Below are 27193 nucleotides of genomic sequence, written 5' to 3' on the forward strand. Positions count from 1 at the left end.
TATATTGCAGATGTTGCGATCTATGATTGAGGGCAGAAGCCTGTTTTTTTTTTTTTGTATTGAATTGTCTGTTTGTGTATGCATGGCTTGATGATTGCTTGTTTTGATTAACTGACTATTTTCTTGTTTTGTATCAATTTTTTTGGTTTTCTTATTGTTTTGCTATATTGACAACTCTTTTATGTTTCAGGTGAACCTAGATGGGGAATCGTAGGAACAAGCGTCTGAAGAAGACTAAGACAACGAAGAAGAAGCAGACAGAGGAGGAGGTTGAAGCAGAGCAATTTCTCGAAGATGTTACAAACAAGGCAGTTTCAGAGGAACATATTGAAGATCCTGAGCAATCCCTCGTAGAAGGAACAAACAAAGAAGTACTAGAGGATGCACTGCAAGAAATGGAGGAAGAACTGCTAGATGAAATGGATGCACAGCAGGATGAAATGGAGGATGAAATGGAGGAGGCAGAGCAGGAAGAAAAGGAGGAAGAAAAGGAGGAAGAACCGCATGACGAAATGGAGGAGGCAGAGCAGGATGAACTGCAGGATGAAATGGAGGATGTAGAGCGGGGTCAAGTGGAAGAGGAAGAGCAGGGTCAAATGGAAGAAGAGCAACGACGTAAAAGACGTCGAGGAGCAACGAAGATGAAGCACATTGCGAAGGATCCAAAGGAACGGCTACATGTTGATTTCACTGATTTGGGAGAACCTTGTGGTCCAGGATCGGTCTTGTTATCCTCCTATTTGGGTCCATTAGTACGTGAGCATGTTCATGTGGTCATTGATAACTGGAGGAAGCTTACTGAAGATATCAGAAATGTGCTATGGAAATCAATTAAGGTAAGCAGAATCAAATTATACAATTGTTATAAATTTTGGTTGTGTGTTAATGTTTCTCTCATACCTGACTACAGATGAGGTTCGACGTCGACAAAGAGTTCAAAAAGGATGCTTTGTTTAAGCAGATGGGGTGTTTGTGGAGAGCATCCAAATCACGTCTGGTGACCTCAATCAGGAATGCTCCTACCATTACCGCAAGGATGAACCTGCGACCGAAGAATGTAACTGTGGCTGAATGGCGTAAATTCATCAAAGATAAGACAAGTCCCGCCTTCAAGGTTGTCAGTGACGCTTACAGGGAAAGAAGACAGAAGCAGATTCCTCACACTTGCGGTCGTAAAGGAATGGTGAGATTGAGAGAAGATCTGGTTAAGGCTAGCGAAGACCCATCACAGGTGTCTAGGCTAAGAGTGTGGGTAAAATCACGAACTAAGAAGGATGGAACGCCTGACAATGTCACTGCGGCTGAAAAGATAGTAAGTTACTCTGTTAACACTGATTTTATAAAGTTGGATTGTATGGTGCTTGGTGATTACGATTTCACTGATTTCTTGTCTGTGTACACTGATTTCATGTTTTTCCAGAGAAAGGCGTTGGAGTTAGAAGTTGAGGGTCGTGCAGATTCATCCTCAACGAATCCAAAGCAAGATCTGATTACTGAGATATTGGGACCTGATCAACCTGGGCGGTTCAGAGCTATGGGCAGAGGCATTAGCACCACCAAGTTAAACTGTTTACAAATTAAGAACAGCTTCGTGGCTGCCATGCAAGAAAAACATGTGTCTTTGGAGAAACAGGTTCATAGTTTACAGCAGTAAATTGCCAGAATGAATAATCAGGGTCCCGATACTGATGTCAGTGAAAACTCAAATAACAAGGTATGGTAGAACTTACTTTGAATCAATATATCTCCATAATTGTATTTACGAATTGATTTGAATCTTTTGTCCTGACTGTAGAGTGTAAATACGAAGTTACTGCCCAAGTGTTATCTTGTGGACTGGTCTGCTGTTGATGTCAATGTCGCTGAGGGACGGGTTGTTTCTTGTGAACCTGATGAGTTAGTTAATGGGATACCGTTAGGGCCTAATGCTGTGAAGGTTTTAGTTGAAACTGCAATAATACCAGAAACATTTTTATGGAGACCTGCACCTAATATGTTTACTATGGAGGATGCAGTAGGAGAAATGATAGCATGGCATTCCGATCATTGTATTGTTCCAGCAGCTGCTTTACCTGATGACAATGCTCCTAAGGTTAATTTTCCTCTTCCTCTGTAGCTGATACTAACTCTCAGTCTGGGTCTTTCTTATTCAAAAATGTTTGTGTTGTTTTGCAGAGCCCTTTCAGCAGTTCAAATAAAATATGCAAACTCATGGACTACGTACATAATGAGGAAGTCGTTGCTGTAGGACGATGGCAGACAAAAGACCCGAAAACGTTGGTGAATGGACTTCCTCTTGGTCCAAATGCAATAAAAGTGTATGTGGATGAGGTATTAAACCCTGATGCATACATATGGAGGCCTACTGTGGGGAAGACATCTATGGAGGATTATCCGAATTGTGTTCTAGCATGGCCAGCAAATAGCGTTGTGTTTGACTCCGAAACACTCAGCTCTAAAGCAGGAAGTTCTATGGCAGGAAGTTCAAAATCAGCAAGTCCGCTTTTTAAGAATCAAAAGTCTCCACTAAGTGCAACAGCTACTGCAAAACCTGCAACGGGTGTCAACGTGCAGTCTGGTGCTGAGGGTTCTCCAGTAACCCCATCAGCTCCTACAAAGCAACCTGCAGCGACAATGAAAGCCAAGTCACCTGTAATTCCAGCATCTCCTCTTCGCAGATCAGAGGTAGTTTCTTTCCTTGTGCACTACTTGATTGGTTGTGGTTATGATTCCTGAATATTGGTTCTGCTTTCTGGTATCGTGGTTTGTGTTTGCAGCGTAACAAATTCAAGCCTAATCAAAAAATCAAGCTGATGGATCTGTCCGGAAATAATGTGGTCGTCGCTGAAGGACGTTGGTCATCGAATCATCCTGAAAATCTTGTCCACTTTCAACCTTTGGGGCCTGGTGCATGTCGAGTCTTTGTGGATGTTGTGAAGTTTAAAGATGCTGCTGTGTGGAGGACATCGTCTGAGATCGAGTATATGGAAGATGCACTTGGAAGCTGTCTTGCTTGGCCAGAGGATAAAGTTCTAATGGTGAGATCTCGTATATTTGTTACATTAGTGTGGAGATGTGTCAAACTAATCAGAGATATGTCGTTCTGCGCAGGTTTAAAAGAGCCAAAGGAACCAAGCAATAAGACATTTTTAATGACTGTTTTTATTGACTCTGTTTTCTAAAGACATCAACGGCTTTGTGTTTCTCTGTTTTAGAACGTGACTACTGTTATTTTCCTTGGATGTTTGTATTCAGTTTGAAACTTAACTAATTAAGTGTTTTATGATTTCACTGTTTATCTTAATTCACAACAAGTCACTATACACTTGAAAAGTCCAAATACAATTTCAAATTACAAATTAAAAAAAAAACATTTAGGGTATAGGGTAAAAATACGGTAACGATAAGGTTTGGTGGTGTAGGGATTGTATTAGTGTTAAAGATTAAGGTAATGATATTTAAGTTCTTGCCACTTTTATTTTATGATATCTTTGATTTCAATTTCGATTTGAGGACATGAGGATTAGAGATTATCAAATCAGTTTCGGATTCAATATCGTGAAGACTGAAGTTTGATTCTTTTTGTGGCGAATACGATATGATTCTTTGTTCTTGTTTGTTCTGTTTTGATTTGCAGGTTTGAGCTTTTCTCTAGAGTGAAGTCGTTTATTGAGGTGATTTTTTGTTGACAATTTTTATGTTGTACTGTTGATTGTTTTTGATTGTGTGAGTTTTAGTATCTGAATGTTTGACGATTGAATAGTTTATTGCTGCTTATGTGAATGACAATGTGTGTGTTTGGTGTTTGACATACTCTTATGTTTTTATTTGTTGGTTATGGGTGAGAAACTTAAAGCATAAAATGGTGGAAAAGTCGTGGGTTCATCTAAACATGTAATGAAAAACAAAATATATTATAGTTACTGATTTTTGTGTGACGAAAAGAGTTTAATTTATTCTTTCATGTGTGATTCAGAGCTGATCCTGGTTATGAGAGAGGTGCGAGGGAGTTTGTGACGTGTGTTGGTGCATATATAGCAGAGTCTGAGCTGATCATTTTCCCATGCGCAGACTGTAGCAATGTTGATCGTCACTCAGCCGGTGTTGTGTTTGATCATCTAGTGACTAGGGGAATGGATTTGAGTTACAAGCTCAGTGAGGATTGGTATCATCATGGAGAAGTAGTATCAGGGGCTGGCTGTAGAAGCGATGCAAGTGATCGGAACAAAGAGATTTTAGGGTTATACCAAGCAGCTGAGTTTCTCGATGAATATTTTGTTAGGCAGCGTGATGTAAGTGAGGTTGCTGAAGGTGAAGATAAGGAAGAGGATGAGTTTCTTGCTATGCTAGCAGATGCAGAAACACCACTGTATCCAAGTTGTGCTAATCACAGCAAGCTCTCGGTGATAGTTTCCCTCTTTAGGATAAAGACAGAAAGTGGTTGGTCTGATATGATCTTCGATAGGTTGCTTGAGACGTTGCCACAGATGCTGCCCGAGGATAATGTCTTGCACACATCGTTGTATGAAGTGAAAAGGTTTCTGAAATCTTTTGATATTGGTTATGAGAAGATACACGCTTGTGTGAACGACTGTTGTTTGTTCAGGAAGGAACTTGAGAAGCTAGACAACTGTCCGAAATGCAATGCTTCAAGATGGAAGATTAACATGCGCACAGGCGATGTGAAGAAAGGTATTCCACCGAAAGTTCTGAGGTATTTTCCGATAATCCCACTGCTGAAGAGGATGTTCAGGTCAGAGGACATGGCGAAGGACTTAAGGTGGCATTTTATTAAGAGCACTGATGGAAAAAGCAGGCATCCGGTAGATTCTGTAACTTGGGATCAGATGAATGACAAGTACCCGTCCTTTGCTGCTGAAGAACGGAATCTCAGGCTAGGGCTGTCGACTGATGGGTTCAATCCTTTTAGCATGAAGAATGTGAACTACAGTTGTTGGCCTGTTTTGCTTGTCAACTACAACATGTCACCTGAGAAGTGTATGAAGAAGGAGAACATCATGTTGTCATTGCTGATTCCTGGTCCAACCCAACCTGGAAACAATATTGATGTGTATTTAGCACCACTTATAGAGGATCTAAACCTGCTGTGGGAGAAAGGAGAGGTCACGTATGATGCATTCAGTTAGACTACTTTCACGTTAAGAGCAATGCTTCTATGGACGATTCAGGATTTTTCTGCGTATGGTAATCTTGCAGGGTGTAAGGTAAAAGCAGGCAAAATGGGATGTCCTGGGTGTGGGAAAAACACAGATAGTATGTGGCTGAGTAATTGTAGGAAGCACGTATATATGTCCCATCAGAAAGGTCTTCCTCCGAGACATGCTTATCGAGGAAAGAAATCATGGTTTGATGGTAAAGCCGAGTATGGGAGAAAGGGTAGGATTATGAGTGGTCGTAACATAAGCCAAATACTCAGAAACTACAAGAATGAATTTGGAAATGTGAAAATAACTGGAAATAAGAGGAAGATGAAAGAGGCTGTTGGATCTGAGTCAAATACGGATGATGAATCCAGTGAATCAAAGGAAGAGGAAGAAGCAGTAGATGAGGAGGAGCTATCTAGATGGAAGAAGAGGTCAATATTTTTAAAGTTGCCTTATTGGGAGGTATGTTTCTTCTATATTTGACTTCTTTTTGAGAATTGATCTATGTCTAGCTTTCTTTGACACTCTTATGTGATTGTTTTGTATAGGAACTTCCGGTGAGACACAATTTAGACGTGATGCACGTGGAAAGAAATGTTGCTGCAAGCCTTGTCGCAACATTGTTGTATTGTGGAAAATCAAAAGATGGTCTTAACGCTAGAAAAGATCTGGATCTGCTTGGCATCAGGAAGGATTTACATCCTCAACCCCGTGGGAAAAGAACTTACCTTCCTCCAGCTCCTGGTCTTTGTCCAGCAAAGAGAAGAAAGTATTCTGCAAGCGTCTCTTTGACTTTAGAGGTCCGGATGGTTACTGCTCAAATATATCAAGGTGTGTGAAGCTAGAAGAATGTAAGATATCAGGAATGAAATCACATGATTACCATGTGTTGATGCAACAGCTTCTTCCGGTTGCGATTAGAGCTATCAACTGAAGCTCTTTTAACTTTGTATATTAGTCCACAGTTATATATTTTCACACTCTGATCTCCAAAGGGTCTTTCTTACAGGGTTATTACCTAAAGGTGTTAGAATAGCTATTGGACGCCTGTGTGCTTTCTTCCGTCATCTCTGTCAGCGAGTAATTGATAGAGAGAAAATCTCAGTTATGGAAACAGAAATTGTGGAAACTCTCTGCATGTTTGAGAGGGTTTTTCCTCCAAGTTTCTTCGATATAATGGTGCATTTGGTAGTTCATCTACGCAGGAAAGCTCGGTTATGTGGACCTGTCCATTTCCGTTGGATGTACCCATTTGAGAGGTATAACTTATAGGGTTGAAGTTATCATCTTATGGAGTCAATAATCATGCTTCTGAAATTTAAATACATTTGATCTTATGCAGGTACATGAAAGTGCTGAAAGACTTCGTAAGAAATTTTGCAAGGCCAGAGGGTTGTATTGCGGAGGCATATCTCGCAGAGGAATGCGTGAGGTTCTGCAGAGAGTTCTTGAAAAAGACAACAAGTGTTGAGGAGAACCCTGATCGTAATGCTGAGTTTGAGAGCAGCTCAATTCTAAAGGGCCGTCCAATATCCGCAGCCACTTCTTGTGTTCTTTCTGAGAAGGACTTGAAGATTGTACATCTCTCTCTGATTCAGAATATGGCAAGCGTGGAACCTTATGTGGAGTAAGTCTTGAATTTTTTAAACCTTTTGAAAACCCAACTGCTAAGTGCTTCTACATTGAGATTCTAATAATTTGTCATCTGTTCCATTTGCAGCATGCACCTACAACATCTACAGGAAACTAATGAGAGATGACGTGATGCAACAACATTATGAAGAACCCATACGCAGCAATTTGCGACTTGGTTGAAAGAGCAAGTATCAGTAACTTCAGAGATTCACGATGAAACACTTAAGTGGGTGGCCTATGGTCCTCGGGCAAGCGCAAGGGCTTTTAGTGGCTATATCATCAATGGTCTGCGGTTTCACACCATATCAGTTGACAGACCAACTCAGAACAGTGGTGTTCCGTATGAGGCAACAGCAATGTGTCGTTCTAGTGCAAAAGACACTTCTCAGATGGTTGATTTAGTAAGTTACTATGGCAGAGTGGTGGAGATTATACTGATCGACTACAACACCTTCTACATTCCTGTTTTCCGCTGTCTATGGGGAAACATAGCAAACGGAGTGAAGGTAGAAGATGGCTTCACACTAGTCAACCTGAACCAAAGCCAAATGGCTTTTGCTAGAGATACATACATCCTCGCCTCACAAGCCAAGCAAGTATTTTATTCCAGAGTAGATGAGTCCTCCACTTGGTATGTAGCTATGAGAGGTCCTACAAGAAGATACACTGAAGAAGATTGTGAAGATGGTCATGCAGACGTTGGTCCATTGCCAGCAGTTCTAGCTATGGATGCTGATGACTTGGTTGATGATAGTAGAAATGCTCAGGCTGATTGTTGATATATTGCAGATGTTGCGATCTATGATTGAGGGCAGAAGCCTGTTTTTTTTTTGTAATGAATTGTCTGTTTGTGTATGCATGGCTTGATGATTGCTTGTTTTGATTAACTGACTATTTTCTTGTTTTGTATCAATTTTTTTGGTTTTCTTATTGTTTTGCTATATTGACAACTCTTTTATGTTTCAGGTGAACCTAGATGGGGAATCGTAGGAACAAGCGTCTGAAGAAGACTAAGACAACGAAGAAGAAGCAGACAGAGGAGGAGGTTGAAGCAGAGCAATTTCTCGAAGATGTTACAAACAAGGCAGTTTCAGAGGAACAGATTGAAGATGCTGAGCAATCCCTCGTAGAAGGAACAAACAAAGAAGTACTAGAGGATGCACTGCAAGAAATGGAGGAAGAACTGCTAGATGAAATGGATGCACAGCAGGATGAAATGGAGGATGAAATGGAGGAGGCAGAGCAGGAAGAAAAGGAGGAAGAAAAGGAGGAAGAACCGCATGACGAAATGGAGGAGGCAGAGCAGGATGAACTGCAGGATGAAATGGAGGATGTAGAGCGGGGTCAAGTGGAAGAGGAAGAGCAGGGTCAAATGGAAGAAGAGCAACGACGTAAAAGACGTCGAGGAGCAACGAAGATGAAGCACATTGCGAAGGATCCAAATGAACGGCTACATGTTGATTTCACTGATTTGGGAGAACCTTGTGGTCCTGGATCGGTCTTGTTATCCTCCTATTTGGGTCCATTAGTACGTGAGCATGTTCATGTGGTCATTGATAACTGGAGGAAGCTCACTGAAGATATCAGAAATGTGCTATGGAAATCAATTAAGGTAAGCAGAATCAAATTATACAATTGTTATAAATTTTGGTTGTGTGTTAATGTTTCTCTCATACCTGACTACAGATGAGGTTCGACGTCGACAAAGAGTTCAAAAAGGATGCTTTGTTTAAGCAGATGGGGTGTTTGTGGAGAGCATCCAAATCACGTCTGGTGACCTCAATCAGGAATGCTCCTACCATTACCGCAAGGATGAACCTGCGACCGAAGAATGTAACTGTGGCTGAATGGCGTAAATTCATCAAAGATAAGACAAGTCCCGCCTTCAAGGTTGTCAGTGACGCTTACAGGGAAAGAAGACAGAAGCAGATTCCTCACACTTGCGGTCGTAAAGGAATGGTGAGATTGAGAGAAGATCTGGTTAAGGCTAGCGAAGACCCATCACAGGTGTCTAGGCTAAGAGTGTGGGTAAAATCACGAACTAAGAAGGATGGAACGCCTGACAATGTCACTGCGGCTGAAAAGATAGTAAGTTACTCTGTTAACACTGATTTTATAAAGTTGGATTGTATGGTGCTTGGTGATTACGATTTCACTGATTTCTTGTCTGTGTACACTGATTTCATGTTTTTCCAGAGAAAGGCGTTGGAGTTAGAAGTTGAGGGTCGTGCAGATTCATCCTCAACGATCGACGCACACATCGTAGCATCGATCGATACCGAGTCTTTGGCTGACAGAGATCAGCTGATTCATGAAAAGATCGACGCTTTGCAGAAGGAACTGAAGGAGCTATCAGAATACGCCTACAACACCATCTACAGGAATGAAGGCAGCATTGAACTACTTGAAAGAAGTCTGAGGAACATCAGAGATGCCACCCTCAAGATGGATGAGAAACAGCTCAGAAGTGATGATGCCACAAGAAGCTTCATTGCCACATGGTTCAATAGGAGGAGACACGAGATTGATGCTTGTTGTCCAACAAGTAGCAGTTTCTGCACCAACTAGCTCAAACCACCAAAGTCAAGCTAAATGACTATAACAAAACATTGAGTGGGAGGTAACCCACTATTAGGTTTTATTTAAAAGTTTTCTACATTTTTACTTCCAATTTCGCATTGGTTTTTGCAGATTCTTTTTGGATCCAAGTAGGATGATGATTCCGTCGACCGACACAACAAAGTCACATCGCTCGACACCACATGACCATCCCTAACAATCAATGTATCTCTATACGTATCGATCGACGCCATCACGGTCAGGTTTAGTCGTTCTTACTTGTTACATTGAGTACCTATTATCTATTTATTAACTTAACTCCGACTGTGTTACATGTTGGGGTCAAAAACGGTCACAACAAGATTAACGTTCGAAAATATTTCTCGAAAAAGACTTTTCTCGTAAAAATTACTTAAACTAATTTTTACGATAAAATTCCTGAAAAGATTTGTCCGCAGCATCAAAACAAGCTCTAATGGTTGTATGAGAAAAACTTGCGGGAAAATCTTGTTTTAAAACAACGATTTCTTAAAACAACGATTTCTTAAAACAACGATTTCTTAAATCAACGATTTAAGAAATCAACGATTTCTTAAAACAACGATTTCTTAAATCAACGATTTAAGAAATCAACGATTTCTTAACCAACGATTTGAGAAATCAACGATTTCTTAAATCAACGATACGATATTATCAAAGGTCAAAACCTCCGCAAACGAACATCCTAAAAGCATCGTAGCATCACAATGGTTGTGGGAACCGGAATTCGCACCGTCAATATTTCGTATATTTTAGGAAAGTAGGAAAATCCTAATTTCCCAGAAGATCCCGGATTTCTGAGAAACCACACGTCAAGCAATCAGAACACGACAATAACAAAAAATAAAAATAAAAATCGTAAAAAGAGAGCAAGAAGGATTTTATTCCGAATCTGCGTATGAGCGTTACAACAACAAGGTAACGTGCTTCGGCTACGAGAGCTGTCGGCAAGATCCCTAGTTCTAATACCCGAAGGTGGCTAAACCTAATTTAGTCGCAGCTCGAAAACAAAAACGGAAAGTTGCCTAAATTGCTCTAAGTGCAAAGTTGCTCTGGAAAGTGATCCTTCTATGCCTCTCGCCTTGAACTCCTTATATACTCTCTCCAAAGTCGGTTTACGCTTCCCCCTTTTGCCCTTAAGCCGTCATAGTCGAAAAAATGGGAATATTCCAATTTTTCCGATCTTCATTATTATCTCCTGAAAATTTCCATTTTTTCGCGGAAACTGATGCTTATCCACCAAGCATAAACCGTCATAAGGTTTATGGGTTTTTAAGAAATCGCAAGTGGGCCTCGAATCAAGTTTAGGACCTCTTTTGGGCCGTATTTTTGATTCGAGACTTTTTTACGATTTTTACGATAAGGTTAAGTTTCCGCGGTTTTATCGTAAACCAAACGGACGATTCCATTTGATCGAAAGATCAAGAAACGGATAGTCGTGAGTTGCGGAGAACGGCTATATGGATAGTCGAGAATGCATAATTTTATGTCGTATCGTCTTTTCGGAAGACTTTGGACGTTTCGGAGAAAGATCGATGCACGAACTCTCGATTGCTACAGCGACCGAACTTGGTCCGCAGCGCGGTCGCTATAGCGACCGAGCTCGGTTCGGAGCTCGGTCGCTATTGACCTGATCGCCATCGCGATCGGGTTTGTGCCGTGGGTTATGGTCCGTTGTCCGAATGTTTGGAACCATCGTGAAGCTACGATTCTCTCAGGATGCTTGTTTGCGGATGTTTGGACCTTTGATAACAATGTTCCGTTTGTTTTTAGAAATCGTAAACTTTCTCAAGCCGTTTAATTAAGAAATCGTTGATTTCTTAAGTCGTTGATTAAGAAATCGTTTTATTGAAGAAATCGTTGATTTCTTAAATCGTTGATTAGGAAATCGTCGTTTTAAAGAATCGTTCTTTTAAAACAAGATTTTTCCGTAAATTTTCCGTGTAAGTTAATCTTTTCCAAAAAACCGTAAAAGATTTCTAAGTAAATAATTTTTAACAGAAATTTGGATGCCAACTTTGCCTTGTCCGATTTCGACCCCAATAGTTAGCCCCCCAGTGCGGTAGAATCGTGGGTTGAAGAGATTCTGTCGTATGGTTTGGTGAGTTTAGGCAAGTTTTTAGGCCAAGTTAGGTATCCAAAAGTCCGAACTTGAATAGTAAATCCTGAAGTTATAAAAGAGGGGGTAACTCTTTCATTTTTACTCAGCCATCTTTCATAAGACTTGCTTTGAAGAATTCTCTCAAGAAAATTTTTTTTTTTAGAAAGAAAATCCTCCAAAATGTCAAAGTTGTTTAGGAGCGGAAATCCTCCCGTGACTTCTTCTCCCGTTTGCAATCAAGACGAAAAACTCCTCGTTCCGAAGGCCGAGTTCGAACTTCCTCCGAATGCGGCTGAACGCGATGCGTATTGGAGAGTAAGCAGTGATCGTATCAAACGTCCCAGGTGATAGACCCAAAATCGGGAGGATGGCTTTGGCCGGATGTTGGATATGAACCGAGAAGGCAAAACATTTCTGGAACTGGGATGGATTAATAGGATCGTCAAGAGGTGCGGAATGACTCTTGATATACCAACGATCTAAGGCTAACCACCAAAGAACGGATGTGGTGCGTTGGCTAACCACCAAATAACACACAAAGATGATTGGCTGACCACCAAATCAACAAGCCGGTTTAAACCGATGAACTAGCTAAAGAACTCTCTTTCTCACTCAGAGAAAAGAAACACAAATAAAACTCCAATATGATCTGATTTTATTCATGAATAGATTACATATTTATAGTAGAATGAGTCAAAGAAAGACTTAAATAATTGTGGAAAACTAGAAGCTTAGAAAACACAAACAAAGACTAAGACTAAAGACTTTTGTAGAACCGAGAAGTTGAATTTTGACTAGTCTTTGAAGAAATCAATGCAGGCCACAAATTTGACTCATTTTCTTGATATTTCTTGATGCAAAGGGGCATGAGACCATCAGGAAATGCCTGGTCGAATTTGGTATAAAACGGACCCAAATTGAATTTGTTATGAATTTTTCGGTGGACCGAAAAATGCTCATTTCCCCCAGCAACTAAACCCGCTCCTTCTTCAGTGTCACCTAACTCATTCAGCTCCAAGTTAGTGTCACTTAGCTCATCCAGCTCCCTAGTAGTGTCACTTATCTCACTCAGCTCATCTAGCTCCAAAGTAGTGTCACGATCTGATGGAAAAATCCCGGTTGGATCAAACTGGTCGACATGATCTCTATCTCCGTGTCCATGAACCAAAAAGGATGTTGCTTGATTTTGGTTCTACACCAGGGAAGTAAAGTTTCCGATCAGTCGATCTCGGAAAACGGGGGCCCACCTGCCGAGTAAGACCACTGATCTTTTTCTCGAGACGCTTCGGAAGTTTGCCGGAGTCCCGGACGCGGTTGAGTTCCGGATTCCTAGGTTCGGAGAAAGCGCCGACCATTCTCTGGAAGGCTACTTCACGTGTTACGAGGCCGTTCTGACGCGCTGTCGTATCTGGTTTCCGATTCCTGAGATCATTATCCGTGTACTGGACCGTTTTCAGGTTTTGTTAAACCAGCTGAACCCTACGAGTTTCGAGATCCCTATCGGTCTCGTAATTCTGAGTTACGAGTGCGGCTTATCCCTCACTGCCGACCATTTTGAGGCACTTCTGAGGCTGCAATACAACAAGGAGTCTGCCTCCTGGCGACTGACTCCTCGTCCCATAATGCTGGTAGTAAGGGGAACTGTTTCCAATTTTAACAATTGGAGACAATTCTTCTTCTATGTCCGACTTAACGCTGCGTCTGTCGCGGAGGAGTTTATTCCGATGTTTCAGACAGTTCCAAATCCCCTTCCGTACATCAGCGTGGTCCATCCCTGGCCTAGGGACATTATGGAGGTGAGGGACGTGATGAGGAGCGGTGATCATTGGTGGACCAGTTTTACCCGTCAGAGGGTTCGGAAGGCGATCCGATTGGTTCACTCTGACTTCGAGGCAGAGAGTGAGATTGATTTTGCGCCTGTTGAGCATCTCCCGGAGCTTGTTCCGGTCGAGAGATCGCCTGAGTTGCCGCGGAAAAATAAAGACATCAAGGTTGAGGATCACGTCTTCTCGCGTGGTGAGAATCAAGGATCTGGCGCTTCAAAGCGGAGAAGAACGCGAATGACTTGGCGCGACTCCAAGAGGAGACCTTAGAGTGGAATCTAAGGGCTGCCGCCGATCATGCTAGAGAGATTCGCCGAGCGAGGAGGCAGGCCAAACGGGAGATTGCCGCCGAGATGCAGAATCTGGCGACGTGTTTCCAGGAGGAGTATTACAATCTCCGGGCGGCCGATGCTGCGGTAGGCGATTTTCGCGAGTGTCGCGGATCGGTTGGAGCTCTCACGAGGACTCAGCAGAGGGATTATGTTTACAAAGAGGATTTGAGCCTCATGCAGGATGGCATGAAGGACAATGTTCACGCCGAGTCGCTTGTTCCTCCCATCGAGGAAATGATCTAGGGACTCTGGGAGCCAATCCATGTTTCTCCTGACACGGTGGAGGTCGCGACCGAAGCGGAGGGAGGTGAAGATGAGGTGACTTATCCGACGGAGTTCGGAACTTCGTCGTCGGATGATTTTATCCTTTACTGAATTTGTCGGGAAAATGTTTTCCCGTATCTTTGTATTTCCGTGGCCAAGTGTGGCCGTTTTATCTGTTTATGCCGCGACCGTAGTAGGTTGCGTAATTTTATGTTTTTTGGGACTGGCCTTTTAAGGCTTTGAATCCCTGCCGTCTTCGCGCGGCTTTTTTATAAATATGAAGTAAGTTTTTTCGATGATTTATGTTTTATGATCTGATTTAAACTTTCGCCAAGTGTAGAGGATAGAATGCGAGTAGTCAGTTCGTATTCTAACTCTTAATTTATCGCTTGGTTCGTATGCTGCTTTTTAGCGAGCGTTTTAGATGTAAGCGATAAGAGACATGTTTTTGGATCTCGTATTTAATACTATGTCCGTAAGATGTTAAGTGCCAGCAAGACTGGGCTTAGGGCAAGACCTAGGTCTAGTCTCAGCATCAAGGATATGCGGACGGATAGGGCTGGGCAATCGGGTTCTGTTTTAATCAGGTTCGGATTTTTATGGTTACCGAAAACCAGCCCCATTCGGATAATTTAAAACTTCGGTTCGGGATCGGTTCTGGTGCTCTTCGGTTCGGATCGGATTTGGTAAATTATTTTGGTTATGGTATAACCCGAAATACTATCTGTTTAAGTTTCAAATGGACTTTCGGTTCTTGAGTATATCGTTTGTACTAAATGTAACCAATACAAATCTACATAAATGGTAACTTACAATAAAAATAAGTAAGTAAAAGCATCAATTTCTCATGAAATGACGTAAATTTGAAACGAAAACCAAAACTATGAAATGTCGTAAATTTAAAAAGAAAAGCAAACATCTTTATTGATAATAAAACAAAATAAAAGAGAGAATTCAAAGAAACCTAAAGCCAAAACCAAAACAAAAACCAAAATCAAAATCAAATGAGAAACATATTATTCAATGAAATCAAAAACCAAAAACTTAAATAAAATTTCAAGCTTCAACTGCAAGCACCATTGTCAACCTTCAACTACGAACTTCAAACTTCAATCTTCAAGACATAAGTAAAATCGGTTCTTTGATTTTAAAATACTTGATTTGTACATATTTTGTAAAAAAAATATAAGTAAAATCGATTCAACAATAAGAAATGAACATCAAACTTGATAATTCAAAATCAGACAAAAAATTAAACATATTTATCGATAGGAATAAAATCAAATAAATGAAAGCACAAAACGAAAATCAATTTCTCATGAAATGAGAAACATTATTCAATGAAAACAAAACCAAAATATAAGAACTTCAAACATCAACGGCCACCTTCAACCATCAACTTTCATCTTATAGAACCACCAACCTTTATGTAATAGATAATAATTTGGATGTTCAATATATCTTAGTGTATTTTGGATACATATTGGAAATTGAGATCATGTTTGGTATAAGATCTTTTTGGGGTTTTCAATGTTTCGGGTTCTATCGGATATCCATTTAAATTCGGATTCGGTTCGGATAATATCCATAACCCGAAATACCATAAAACAAGATCCATTCGGTATTTATGTCGGGTTCGGATCGGTTCGGATTCATTTTTATCGGTTCGGGATCGGTTCGAATTTTCGGGTTCAGTTTATTTGCCCAGCCCTACGGAGGGAATATTTTAATGGTTATTTTAAAGTCGCTGACGGACTATTTTGATTAAATGTTTAAAGTCGCGGACGGACTATTTCGACGGATGATACGAATTAAGTATCTTCAGTAAAACTGCGACGTCTCGCATTTTCTTGAGGATACGTTTTTCGTTTTCTGGAATGTTTAAGAATCGATAGATTGAGAAAGAGAATTTTATTGAAAAAGTTTCGAAAATTTCGAACACAAGTGCGGGTAAACTTTTTTTTTTGTTGTTGTGGGAGTATACGAGTATATGCACCCACTCCCCCCCCCCTTTTGGCGAGGGGGATAGCTGAACTCGCCGGGTTTCGACGGGCTGCCTACATACCTCTTTTGAGGATCAAGCCATCTCGTAGTTCTGATTATGCCGCGAGTGTGTTTACTCGTCGGTTAGTTTTTCGTCGACCGCTTTAGTCGCGGGGTCGACGTTTTCCTCGGGATTTTTCTCTTCCCGTTGAGTTGTGACGTCATCTTTGGAGTCGGGGGCGGTTCCGATCTCCGAATCTGCTTCTGCAGAAGGCGTCATTGTGCCCTTTGTTGGGGCATCTTCGGCGGAAGGTTGGGTTCGCTTGCGTTTAACAGTGGAGGTCGTCGTTACCTGCCTTAACTTATGCTCCGCTAGGAAACAAAGTCGCTACTGTTTTTGACAACCTCAGATTGCGGCGACTCCAGTCCTGGTTGGGAATTTGACGCCCAAGTGATAAGTCGAGAGAACGGCCTTCATGGCGTTTAGCCATGGTGTTCCCATAATCGCGTTGTAAATAGCCGGGCTATCTACCACCGCGAAGTCAACTATCTTGGTGATGTTTTTTGCTATGACGGGTAGTTGGATGGATCCCAGGGTCATGGACGTTTGTCCGGAAAAACCCGTGAGCGGTTTTGGTACCGGAGTGATTTCTCCGAGTTCAACACCCATCCTTCTTAGTGTATCGCGGAAGATTAGGTTCACCGTGCTTCCGGTGTCGATGAATATTCTTGCGACTTCGAGATCTCTTATTACGAGATCAATGACCAAGGGGTCGCAGTGGGGCTGGTCGATTCTACAAGCCTCTTCTTCCGTGAACGTGATCGAGGCCCTCTGTCCGTCTCGAGGAGGAGATCATGGAGGATACTTTGCAGTTGACTCGGCTATCCGTTGGTAAGCTTTGATGGCCGAGACCGAGTCCTTGCAGTACTGGGATCCTCCCATGATCATATTCACCCTTCTGCGGGAGTTATCATTCCCCCTATCGTCTGGTCTTCTCTCGCGCTTTTCTCTGTCCTGATTTCTCGGCGACGAGTTTTCCGCGCGAGGATTCTTATTGGTTTTTGGCGGACGGTCGGAGTCAAGGATTAAATCCTTGACGCTGGTTACTCCAGAGAGTTCTCCAGCAAGCAATTTTAATGGAACTCGCAGTAGACGTTTTTAACGTAACTCTGGTAACGGTTCCACGTATTTCCCGAAGTTCTGCCCTGCTCCGTATTGACCGCGTAGTTGTGTGCGCCTTGGAGTTCTTTCCCCGTCGTGATGGACGTCCTTGTCGTTACGAGATGTTTTCTTCTTCGACTTCGGATCCACGTCTTTCGAAGAGTTCCTTGCCGGCTTATGTTTTTGCGACAGGACTTTAGTCTCTTCTTCGATCATTATGTAATACGAGGCTTTGTGGAGGGCGTCCTGGATTGTGCGAGGTTTTTCGAGCGTTATCCACTTTAACTTGCTCTAAGTGCTAAGTTGCTCTGGAAAGTGATCCCTCTATGCCTCTCGCCTTGAACTCCTTTTATACTCTCTCCAAGGTTGGTTTACGCTTCTCCCTTTTGCTCTTAAGCCGTCATAGTCGAAAAAATGGGAATATTCCATTTTTTCCGATCTTCATGATTATCTGCGGAAAATTTCCATTTTTTCGCGGAAACTGATGCTTATCCACCAAGCATAAACCGTAATAAGGTTTATGGGTTTTTAAGAAATCGCAAGTGGGCCTCGAATCAAGTTTAGGACCTCTTTTGGGCCGTATTTTTGATTCGACACTTTTTTACGATTTTTCCGATAAGGTTAAGTTTCTACGGTTATATCGTAAACCAAACGGACGATTCCATTTGATCGAGAGATCAAGAAACGGATAGTCGTGAGTTGCGGAGAACGGCTATATGGATAGTCGAGAATGCATAGTTATATGTCGTATCGTCGTTTCGCAAGACTTTGGACGTTTCGGAGAAAGATCGATGCACGAACGCTCGATTGCTACAGCGACCGAACTTTGTCTGCAGCGCGGTCGCTATAGCGACCGAGATCTATCCGCTGCGTGGTCACTATTGCGACCGAGCCTTGCTCGTGGCTCGGTAGCTATAGCGACCGAGCTCGGTTCGGAGCTCGGTTGCTATTATAGTGACCGAGCGTTGTATCGTGATCCATTCGCTATAGCAACCGAGCTCTTATCCCTGACCCGATCGCCATCGCGATCGGGTTTGTGACTTGGGTTATGGTCCGTTGTCCGAACGTTTGGAACCATCGCGAAGCTACGATTCTCTCAGGATGCTTGTTTGCGGATGTTTGGACCTTTGATAACAATGTTCCGTTTGTTTTACGAAATTGTAAACTTTCTCAAGCCGTTTAATTAAAAAATCGTTGATTTCTTAAGTCGTTGATTAAGAAATCGTTTTATTGAAGAAATCGTTGATTTCTTAAGACGTTGATTAGGAAATCGTCGTTTTAAAGAATCGTTCTTTTAAAACAAGATTTTTCCGTAAATTTTTCGTATTAGTTAATATTTTCCGAAAAACCGTAAAAGATTTATAAGTAAACAATTTTTAACGGAAATTTGGATGCCAACTTTGCCTTGTCCGATTTCAACCCCAACAATGGTTTCGGACGCTAGGACGATGGATTTCAGTTCACGGCACAAACCCGATCGCGATGGCGACCCGGTCACGAACACAAGCTCGATTGTTATAGCGATCGGATCACGGAACCACACTCGGTCGCTACGGTCGCTATAGCGACCAAGCTTCGATTACAGCTCGGTCGCCATAGCGACCGAGCTCAAGAACAAGTTCTGTCGCTATAGCGACCGAGCTCAAGAATAAGCTCGGTCGCTATAGCGACCGAGCGTACGTACATTAACCATTTTCCGAAACGTCCAAAATCTTCCGAAATGACAATACGACATAAAACTATGCATTCTCGACTGTCCAATTGACACGATCCTAGGAAGGCTCTGGAACAGATGGGATAATCCTTGCAGAAACGAATCAAAAGACTCAAGTTTCTCAAGGCATGTGGATTGATTGATGATTCAAAGAGTTGCGGAAGAGACTCCTTGACACTTTTAGATGGCTAGATTGGATATGACACACCTCCTTAGACACCTAGGGCTGCTGGATATTACACACCAACAAGAGAATTGCTCAGAGAGAATTCACAAATAAGAACACAAGTTTTTGACTGAAAAGATGATTATTTATTACTCAATTTCATCCAGCATATAAAGGGAGAAGGCTGTACATGCACAGCTTCTCGAAAACATAAGAAAAGGAGTAAAGACATAGGCTCCTCTCGAAAATACAACAAAGACCAGGACTTAAGAGTTTTCGAAAACTAAATAACATAAAAACATAGCTTAATATATAACATAAGGTCTTCATGTGGACAGACCAAGATCAATCATCTAGGAGATAGGAGAAGTAGACTTGTGGCCTCGTTAAAAACCTTCCTTTGGAAAACCCAGTGGGACAAAACCAAAGGTTAGGAAAAGAGCACACACAAGCTACTTGCCTAGATGATGATCAGCTTGAAGGTGGAGTAGCTTGAAGTGTGGTAAGTGTGTCTTGGATGATCAAGCTTCGTCCAAGACCAATGTATTCTTCTTGTTTCCAAGCATTCTTCAATGTTGCATCCTCAGCTACAAGCTCTTCAGGTTCAGGTTCATGCTTCCATTCCTTGGTGCTTTCCATGATCATATCATCCCCTCCTTCTTCAAAAAGATTTGACCTCAAATCTGCTTTACCTGCAATAAAGGGGACCAAATCAGCAACATAGAAGTTTGAAATCAGATTACACTTACCTTGCAAGCCTCTTAGATAGGCATTGTTGCTGTTTGATTCGGATATAGAAGAAACACTGATCCAGTTAGCTCTCCTTACTCCTGATGCAATAAAACAAAACAAGTTAGCACATAAAAGTTTATCAAAGAGTAAGAGTCTTATCCCAAATTTGTTTCTGCTTGGTTCTGGCTTGTATGATTCATCTGGAGGTGCTTCTTTGATGAGGATAAAGCCAGGGACATGTTGGTTCTTGTTCAGATCAGGTGGCTTGAACCGATTGTCTTCCTCACGCTTGTTCTTTCTCCTTGATTGCTTCCAAGCTTCCTTATAATCTGCACATGGCTCTGGTCGCCATAGATAGGATTGAGATATTTTGAACTCAGAAAAATTCAAACAAAGCACACAGAGGATCAGCCGACTTGTAGAATCCATAACTATTTCACCTGAGAAGATTTGGTCGTGATTCCAATTCGACGTGAGACCCTCATGAGTTAAGTTTCCATAGCAGTCGAGTTTGTTGAATAATTCCTTGTGGTTGTTGAGATATGATCCTCGGACTGCTCCTATGTCAAATCTGGCGGCTAGACAGCTTTCAAAGATTTCTTGTTGCATCTCCAACTTAGCTAAGGACTCATCTTTGATACTCTGATACTTATAGCCCCTCTTTTCACCTGTACCTTTCTCAGCTTCTTTTGGACAAGTCAAGTGGATTATCATGTCAAAGAAAGTATTGTAGACAAAAATATCTCCAAAACACAAAACAGTATGATTCCTCCATCTATTCAGCTTATCAAATAAAATATTACAGACCCAAATGTTAGTAAGGAACAAGTTCACACACTCAGAATCAATGAACTCTAATTTCAGTTGTGTAGCAGGTTTATCAAAGAAAGTGTTATACACTAGAATATCCTCAAAGAACAACCCTACACGTTTAAAATCATTTTCAGCACACAAACAATCAATCTCAAACTCAGAGAACTTTGCAGACTTCACAAAATCAAATCTAATATCAGATTGATGCAATTTCGGTTCATGAAACTTCCTAGGTTCTTTCAAGAGACAAGTAGATGCAAGAAAATTATCAGTGATCAGATCATGCCTAGGAAAGTTCTCAACAAAACTCTTATCTTCAGTTCTAGCAAATAAATCACAAGGCTTAAAACAGAAATCAGATTGTTTCAAATCAGGCTCAAAAACCTTTTCATAGTGATCAAAACTTTTGCTATGCTTCATAAAATGATCAAGACTCAAAACATGACCAGAAAGATGGTTATTATCAGTTTGAAAACGTTTTTGATCAAAGAGGTTTTCTGGTTTAAGTTCCTTAAAAGATTTAGACATGTTATCAAAACCAGGTTTTGAAACACAAAAATCTTTTATTTTGTCAAGACCAAAACGTTTTATATCTTCAGTGCTCACTTTAACAAACATTTCAGGAACAGAGACAACCATATTAATCTTCTTACACTGCTCTTGCAGGTCATAAGACAAGGATTCAGGAGATGTTTCAGACTGCAAGATGTTCAGCTGTTCCAACTCTTCTCCTTGTGTTGCTTGTTCTGGTTCTTTCTCTGCTGAGTCTTCTTTTGCAACCTGTGACACTGAAACAATTCTACTCGGTTGCACCGGTTCAAGACAAGTTAGTTCATCAAAGGAATTATTAAAATTAAATTCAGACTGAGATAAGAACAGAGAAAACTCTTGTCCTTTCTCAAACTCTCCTTTTACCAAAGATGTTTCGGTTTGAGCTTCTTGAAATGATGTAGCTGAGTCTGGTTCTGCAACTTTGAGTTCTGAGACAGTAGTAACTGCTTCTTGATTCTTTGCTTCAAAGGATAGACGTGCTCTTCTAGTCCTTTTGGGTTGCTTCTCCATATCCTTCAACACTTGTAACCACTCCTCCAATATTTGATTCTCTTGTTCAAGCAACAGCCTTTCTTTCTTAGTGAGTTTTCCCTTCTGATCTCCTGCCATGGTACCTGTAACAGAAAACAAAACACAACAGTAACAAGTTCTACAGAAAAAAAAAACTCAAATTAAACACAAACAGATTCACAACAACAGAAACAGATCGATTCAAGTTAACACAAATCAGAAACTGATCAAAACGAAATTCAAACAAAAACAACTCAGATTAATTTTGAAATTCAACCTAAAACAACTTAGAACAGATTGAAACAGATTGATCAATTAAACAGAAACAGATCTCACAGATTTTAGACAAACAAACACAGATCTGATTTCTCTGCAATAATATGAAAAGTCTAAACTCAGAATTGTGATCAAAGAACTCAATTTTATCAAATTTCGACAGCCACAGCACAGATCTATCAGTTCTTAGCATGAATATGAAAGGACCCAACGAAAATTAGAGAGAAAAATGAACACTTCCCTTCCAGAGTTGCTCTGATACCACTTGACACGATCCTAGGAAGGCTCTGGAACAGATGGGATAATCCTTGCAGAAACGAATCAAAAGACTCAAGTTTCTCAAGGCATGTGGATTGATTGATGATTCAAAGAGTTGCGGAAGAGACTCCTTGACACTTTTAGATGGCTAGATTGGATATGACACACCTCCTTAGACACCTAGGGCTGCTGGATATTACACACCAACAAGAGAATTGCTCAGAGAGAATTCACAAATAAGAACACAAGTTTTTGACTGAAAAGATGATTATTTATTACTCAATTTCATCCAGCATATAAAGGGAGAAGGCTGTACATGCACAGCTTCTCGAAAACATAAGAAAAGGAGTAAAGACATAGGCTCCTCTCGAAAATACAACAAAGACCAGGACTTAAGAGTTTTCGAAAACTAAATAACATAAAAACATAGCTTAATATATAACATAAGGTCTTCATGTGGACAGACCAAGATCAATCATCTAGGAGATAGGAGAAGTAGACTTGTGGCCTCGTTAAAAACCTTCCTTTGGAAAACCCAGTGGGACAAAACCAAAGGTTAGGAAAAGAGCACACACAAGCTACTTGCCTAGATGATGATCAGCTTGAAGGTGGAGTAGCTTGAAGTGTGGTAAGTGTGTCTTGGATGATCAAGCTTCGTCCAAGACCAATGTATTCTTCTTGTTTCCAAGCATTCTTCAATGTTGCATCCTCAGCTACAAGCTCTTCAGGTTCAGGTTCATGCTTCCATTCCTTGGTGCTTTCCATGATCATATCACCAATCTTCCGCAAGCCAAGGCTAACCATTTCTTGATTTCTTGATCAAATGGGATCATCAGCTTGGTCTACGACGAAACTGCGGAAACTTAACTTTATCGGAGAAATCGTAACAAACGTCTCGAACCAAAAAACGGCCTGAAAGGTCCTAAACTTGATTCGAGGCCCACTTACGATTTCCTAAAAATACCATAAATCTGATGACGGTTTATGCTTGGAGGATAAACATCAGTTTCTGCGGAAAAATGGAAACTTTCCGCAGATTATTGATATACCATGCATTTTACCCGTTTTTAACCATGGTATACTAGTATTTTATTATATATTTAATCTGTTTGCCTGTTCGGTATGTTTTCAGGTTCAAATGCATTTTGTGAGAAAGTGATGTTTTTGGAGCATTTTGGAGTACAAGAGATGATACACCCGAGTTGACCATTCAAGACTAAGTCGGAAGTCAACATTGCGATTGCAATCGATCGATACTCATCCTAAGTTGTCGATCGATGTAGCTGAGAAGATCCGCGTACTAGAAGATTATAATCGATCGATACACATTCAGTGTTGTAGATCGATATCGAGGACAAAATGGTTTAGCCGACTACTTCACCAAGACTTCACCAAATTACGAGATTGCCCCTGACGAGTTTTTAACCTAATGGAAATGCTTAAATACTCCTGCAAAGTCTTTTTGATGGCAAGTTTTGAAACCCTTTGAAGCTTGAAGCTTTTCACAACCAAAGCAGAGGGTGTGAGAGAGAGACTAGAGTTTTATTTGTTTGAGAGAGACTGGAGAGATTTCTCATCTCCTTTTGTATTTCTACTTTATTCTATCTATGCAATTCTTTCATCTATCTATTATTATAAATTGTTTAGCTATGTCTGAGTAGTCTACTTGTTAGATCTAGGGTTTAAATAGGTTTGTGGGATTAGCCCCAAGCTATAATTGCTAAGTTGTGATACTCATCAAATGGATTGTACCCTATGCTTGTTTTAGAGTAGCTAACTAGAACATAGAACACTAGGATCTTAGATTATCTTGAATTATCCATTTGAGCGATGCCTGTTTCCCGTTGAGAAGAACGACAATTCCTCCTTGAGACCTCGCGGTCATATTCGATTCGCGCTTAGGCAGATCTAGAAGCCGTCGATCGATACCCTACTGGTAAATCGATCGGCGCCGCGAAAGGTGTATCGCTCGATATCTCAAAAGGATATCGACCGACTCTTTTTCTGTGTCATCATGCGAAAGGTGTGGCCAGAGATCTAGATATTTTAACCAGTGATTCATTCACATATGTAGTCTAGCACTCTTTATCCCATTTAAACAACCCTTCATATTATTAGTTGGAGCAACTACCTTGCTCATTTTAGGATTTGTTATTTTCATTTCTATCATATAAACCAACCTTGCCTAGGATTGATTAGTAGATTTTATTTAATTGGTTCCCTAGCTCCTCGTGATTCGATCCCTAAGTACTACAGCTGTATCTCTTATTTGAGAGAGTAACCTCTACTGGGTAATTTGAGCACTATCAAATTTGGCGCCGTTGCCGGGGAGCTTTGATCGCCATTAGATTTAATCTTATTAATCTTAGGTTTTTCTTTTACCCCCTTTCTTATTTAAATTTTTTTTCTTGACTTTTCAGGTACATGCCCAGCAGTACCAGAAGCAACAAGAGAAATCAACTATTATTCTCAGAGGATCCTGCACACTTGGAACGCTAAATCCGCAAAGGCCTACGCTCCGCATCGATCGACAGAACCGCATAATCCCTGAAACTGAAGCTGAGGCTACAGGAGAAGCTCAAACTTGATCGTTGGCAGACTATAACCGTCCAGACGAGTACTACACCAACAGATCAGCTATTCGACTTCCAGAGATTCAGAAGCCGAACTTCGAGCTCAAGCCTCAGTACTACTCTCTTGTGTCTCAGATACCTTATTCTGGGCAATCACACGAGCATCCTATGGACCATCTGGAGAGGTTCGAGGATCTTATCGCTGCCATTCGTATGGATGGAGTCCCCGAGGACTACCTACTCTGCAAGCTCTTCAAATACTCACTGATTGGAGAAGCTTCGCACTGGCTCAAGCAGCTACCTACAGGATCACTGACATCCTGGGCCGACATCAAAAACGCCTTCCTGCGTAATTTCTTTGATGAGGCACGCGCTGAATACTTAAGGAGCAAAATAGCCACTTTCGTGCAAAAGCCTAGTGAGACTTTTAAAGACGCATGGATCAGATTTAAGTTCTTTCAGCGAGACTGTCCACACCATGGATTCAATGAAGTGCAGCTGTTAAGCACTTTTTACAGAGGTATCGCCTTAAGGTATCAGATGGCTCTTGATACTGCTAGTGAGGGGAACTTCAACACTAGGAATCCAAGAGAGGCTGTGAGACTTATTGAGAACCTAGCCAACAGCAGCAGCACCAAGAACACTGACTCTGACAAGAAGAAATCGGTTGCAGCCATAGGTGAAGACCAGATGAATGAAGTCAGAACCAAGATAGATGCTTTCCATGCATTTCTGGGACAACCAGTCTGCTCAGCTGAAGAAGAAGAGGCTAGAGAGGATGATACAGAGGAAGATGTGAACTACATTGGAGGTACTGGATTTTAGAGATATGGAAACCAGAGTGGAAACATAAACTTTTTTGGCACTGGTCAGAAGAGTAACTACAACCAGAGTTCACAGTATCAGAAACCTTTCACCAACACAAGGAACTACGGCAACTCAGCTTACCAAAACCCACCGCCACCCACCCAAGAGAGTAAGTTTGATGCCATGATTGATAGAGTTCTGGGAAGATTGATTCTGTCTTTAACAATCTGACCACGAGGATAGATACCATCTGCACTCAAGTTAAGAAACTTGAGACTCAGATTGTCCAGACTGAAGACTCTATCAGGAGGATTGGAACTTCTAAAGAAGTAGGGGAAGGAAATAGGAAACACCACGTCAATGCTATCATAGATGATGATTTTTAGCAAGTGGTGAAACAGGAGAAGCTACAAGAAGGAGACTTTGAAGTGGAAAGTTCTCTAAGTCTCGGTGGATCGCAATGGTGTCGATCGACACCGACTAGTCCACATCGATCGACATCGACGATGTCTTTTCCGGATACGCTTGCAGACTGCAACGCGGTTAGGATTTTGACACATGCTGAGTTCGCGGCTTCTCATACATACCCACCCACCCACACCTACGAAGATATCGACCGACGAGACGAGCCACTCGCCGATCGACACAATGAAGAGAACCGTATTGATCGATCCTATTCTCCACCTATCGATACACGCACCTCTCATATACCGAGTGCAACTACCATCGATAGACAGCAACCGAATCAATGCACTCAGACCCACACCGAAACCACAAGCTACCCCTACCGAAATAACTAGTAACCCTTCAGACACTACACCTACATCAGAGGGAACTGAAGGAAGAAGGTTAAGGAGTCGGAAGGAGAAAATTCCTAAGAACCTTAAGAGGAAAGCTAATGAAAAGGAGATTGATGGTTTCACTAAGAGAGTTATCGGAATCCCACCAGAGAAACCTTTTGAGGAGGTTTATTTCACAAAGAGATTGTGGATGTTCTTCAGAGAAACAAGGGAGACTGAAACTGACATTAGGAGAAAGTTTGACAACGTCAGAGAAGAGATGAGGAAAATGATTACTTTGCTAAAGAAGAGTGATCCTGGAAAGTTTGCAATACCCTGTGTGGTACAAGGTATTGAATTTCCTCACGCACTATGTGACACTGGTTCATCAGTCAGCATCTTACCAAAGGTCATGGCAGACCATCAGGGCCTGCAAATAGAGCCTTCACCACAGATCTTTACTTTCGTGGATTACTCTCAGAGAAACTCTGGAGGCTTCATCAAAGACCTAGAGGTACACATTGGTGATGCTATCGTCCCTGTGGATTTTCATGTCCTAGACATCAAGCTAAATTGGAACTCTTCCCTCCTACTCGGAAGAGCATTTATTGCTACAGTAGGAGCCATATGTGACATGAAGACCAACAGGATGTGCTTGACTATGATAGATCCAGATATCCACTACGACCCTGTCAAGCTTGACAAACCACCAGCCAAATTAGTGGTACAGGAAGATGATACTGGTATCATCGCAGTTTGTCATTGTGAAGTTGAGTACGAGACAGAGTACTCTGGATCGATCGACAGTACTTTGACGTCATCGATCGACACATTCAAGTCAGAGGAGATCGACAACAACTATGGATTATCGATCGACAGAGACCCACCGGATAATAACTCGATCTACCAGATCATTGCTACCCGAATTTTGCCATCCCACCCAACCGAAA

General features: G+C 41.4%; 1 protein-coding gene across 2 annotated transcripts; it reads right to left on the bottom strand.

Annotated features, from left to right (window-relative positions):
- Positions 1 to 19066: 19066 nt before the first annotated feature.
- LOC130499815 (uncharacterized) lies at positions 19067 to 22851 on the bottom strand. 2 transcript variants are annotated; one of them, XM_056994238.1, is made up of 3 exons: positions 22364 to 22851; positions 20116 to 22273; positions 19067 to 20016 (listed from the first exon to the last, which is right to left on the bottom strand). In XM_056994238.1, exons 2-3 carry the CDS (start codon positions 21647 to 21649, stop codon positions 19415 to 19417), a joined length of 2136 nt encoding a protein of 711 aa, XP_056850218.1. In that variant the 5' UTR covers positions 21650 to 22273; positions 22364 to 22851; the 3' UTR covers positions 19067 to 19414. The 2 variants fall into 2 exon arrangements, with proteins under 2 accessions (XP_056850218.1, XP_056850217.1); XM_056994237.1 differs by lacking the exon at positions 22364 to 22851 and having other exon boundaries at positions 20116 to 22336.
- Positions 22852 to 27193: the final 4342 nt, after the last annotated feature.

The sequence above is a fragment of the Raphanus sativus genome, chromosome 9 (genome assembly GCF_000801105.2).
Source record: "Raphanus sativus cultivar WK10039 chromosome 9, ASM80110v3, whole genome shotgun sequence".
NCBI classification, from domain to species: Eukaryota; Viridiplantae; Streptophyta; class Magnoliopsida; order Brassicales; family Brassicaceae; genus Raphanus; species Raphanus sativus.

Excerpts from the sequence above, each read along its gene's own strand:
- LOC130499815 (XM_056994238.1), bottom strand. The coding sequence starts at position 21,649 with ATGGCAGGAGATCAGAAGGGAAAACTCACTAAGAAAGAAAGGCTGTTG. Across the intron at positions 20,017-20,115 it reads TCACGACCAAATCTTCTCAG|AGCCATGTGCAGATTATAAG; the intron begins GTGAAATAGTTA and ends TATGGCGACCAG.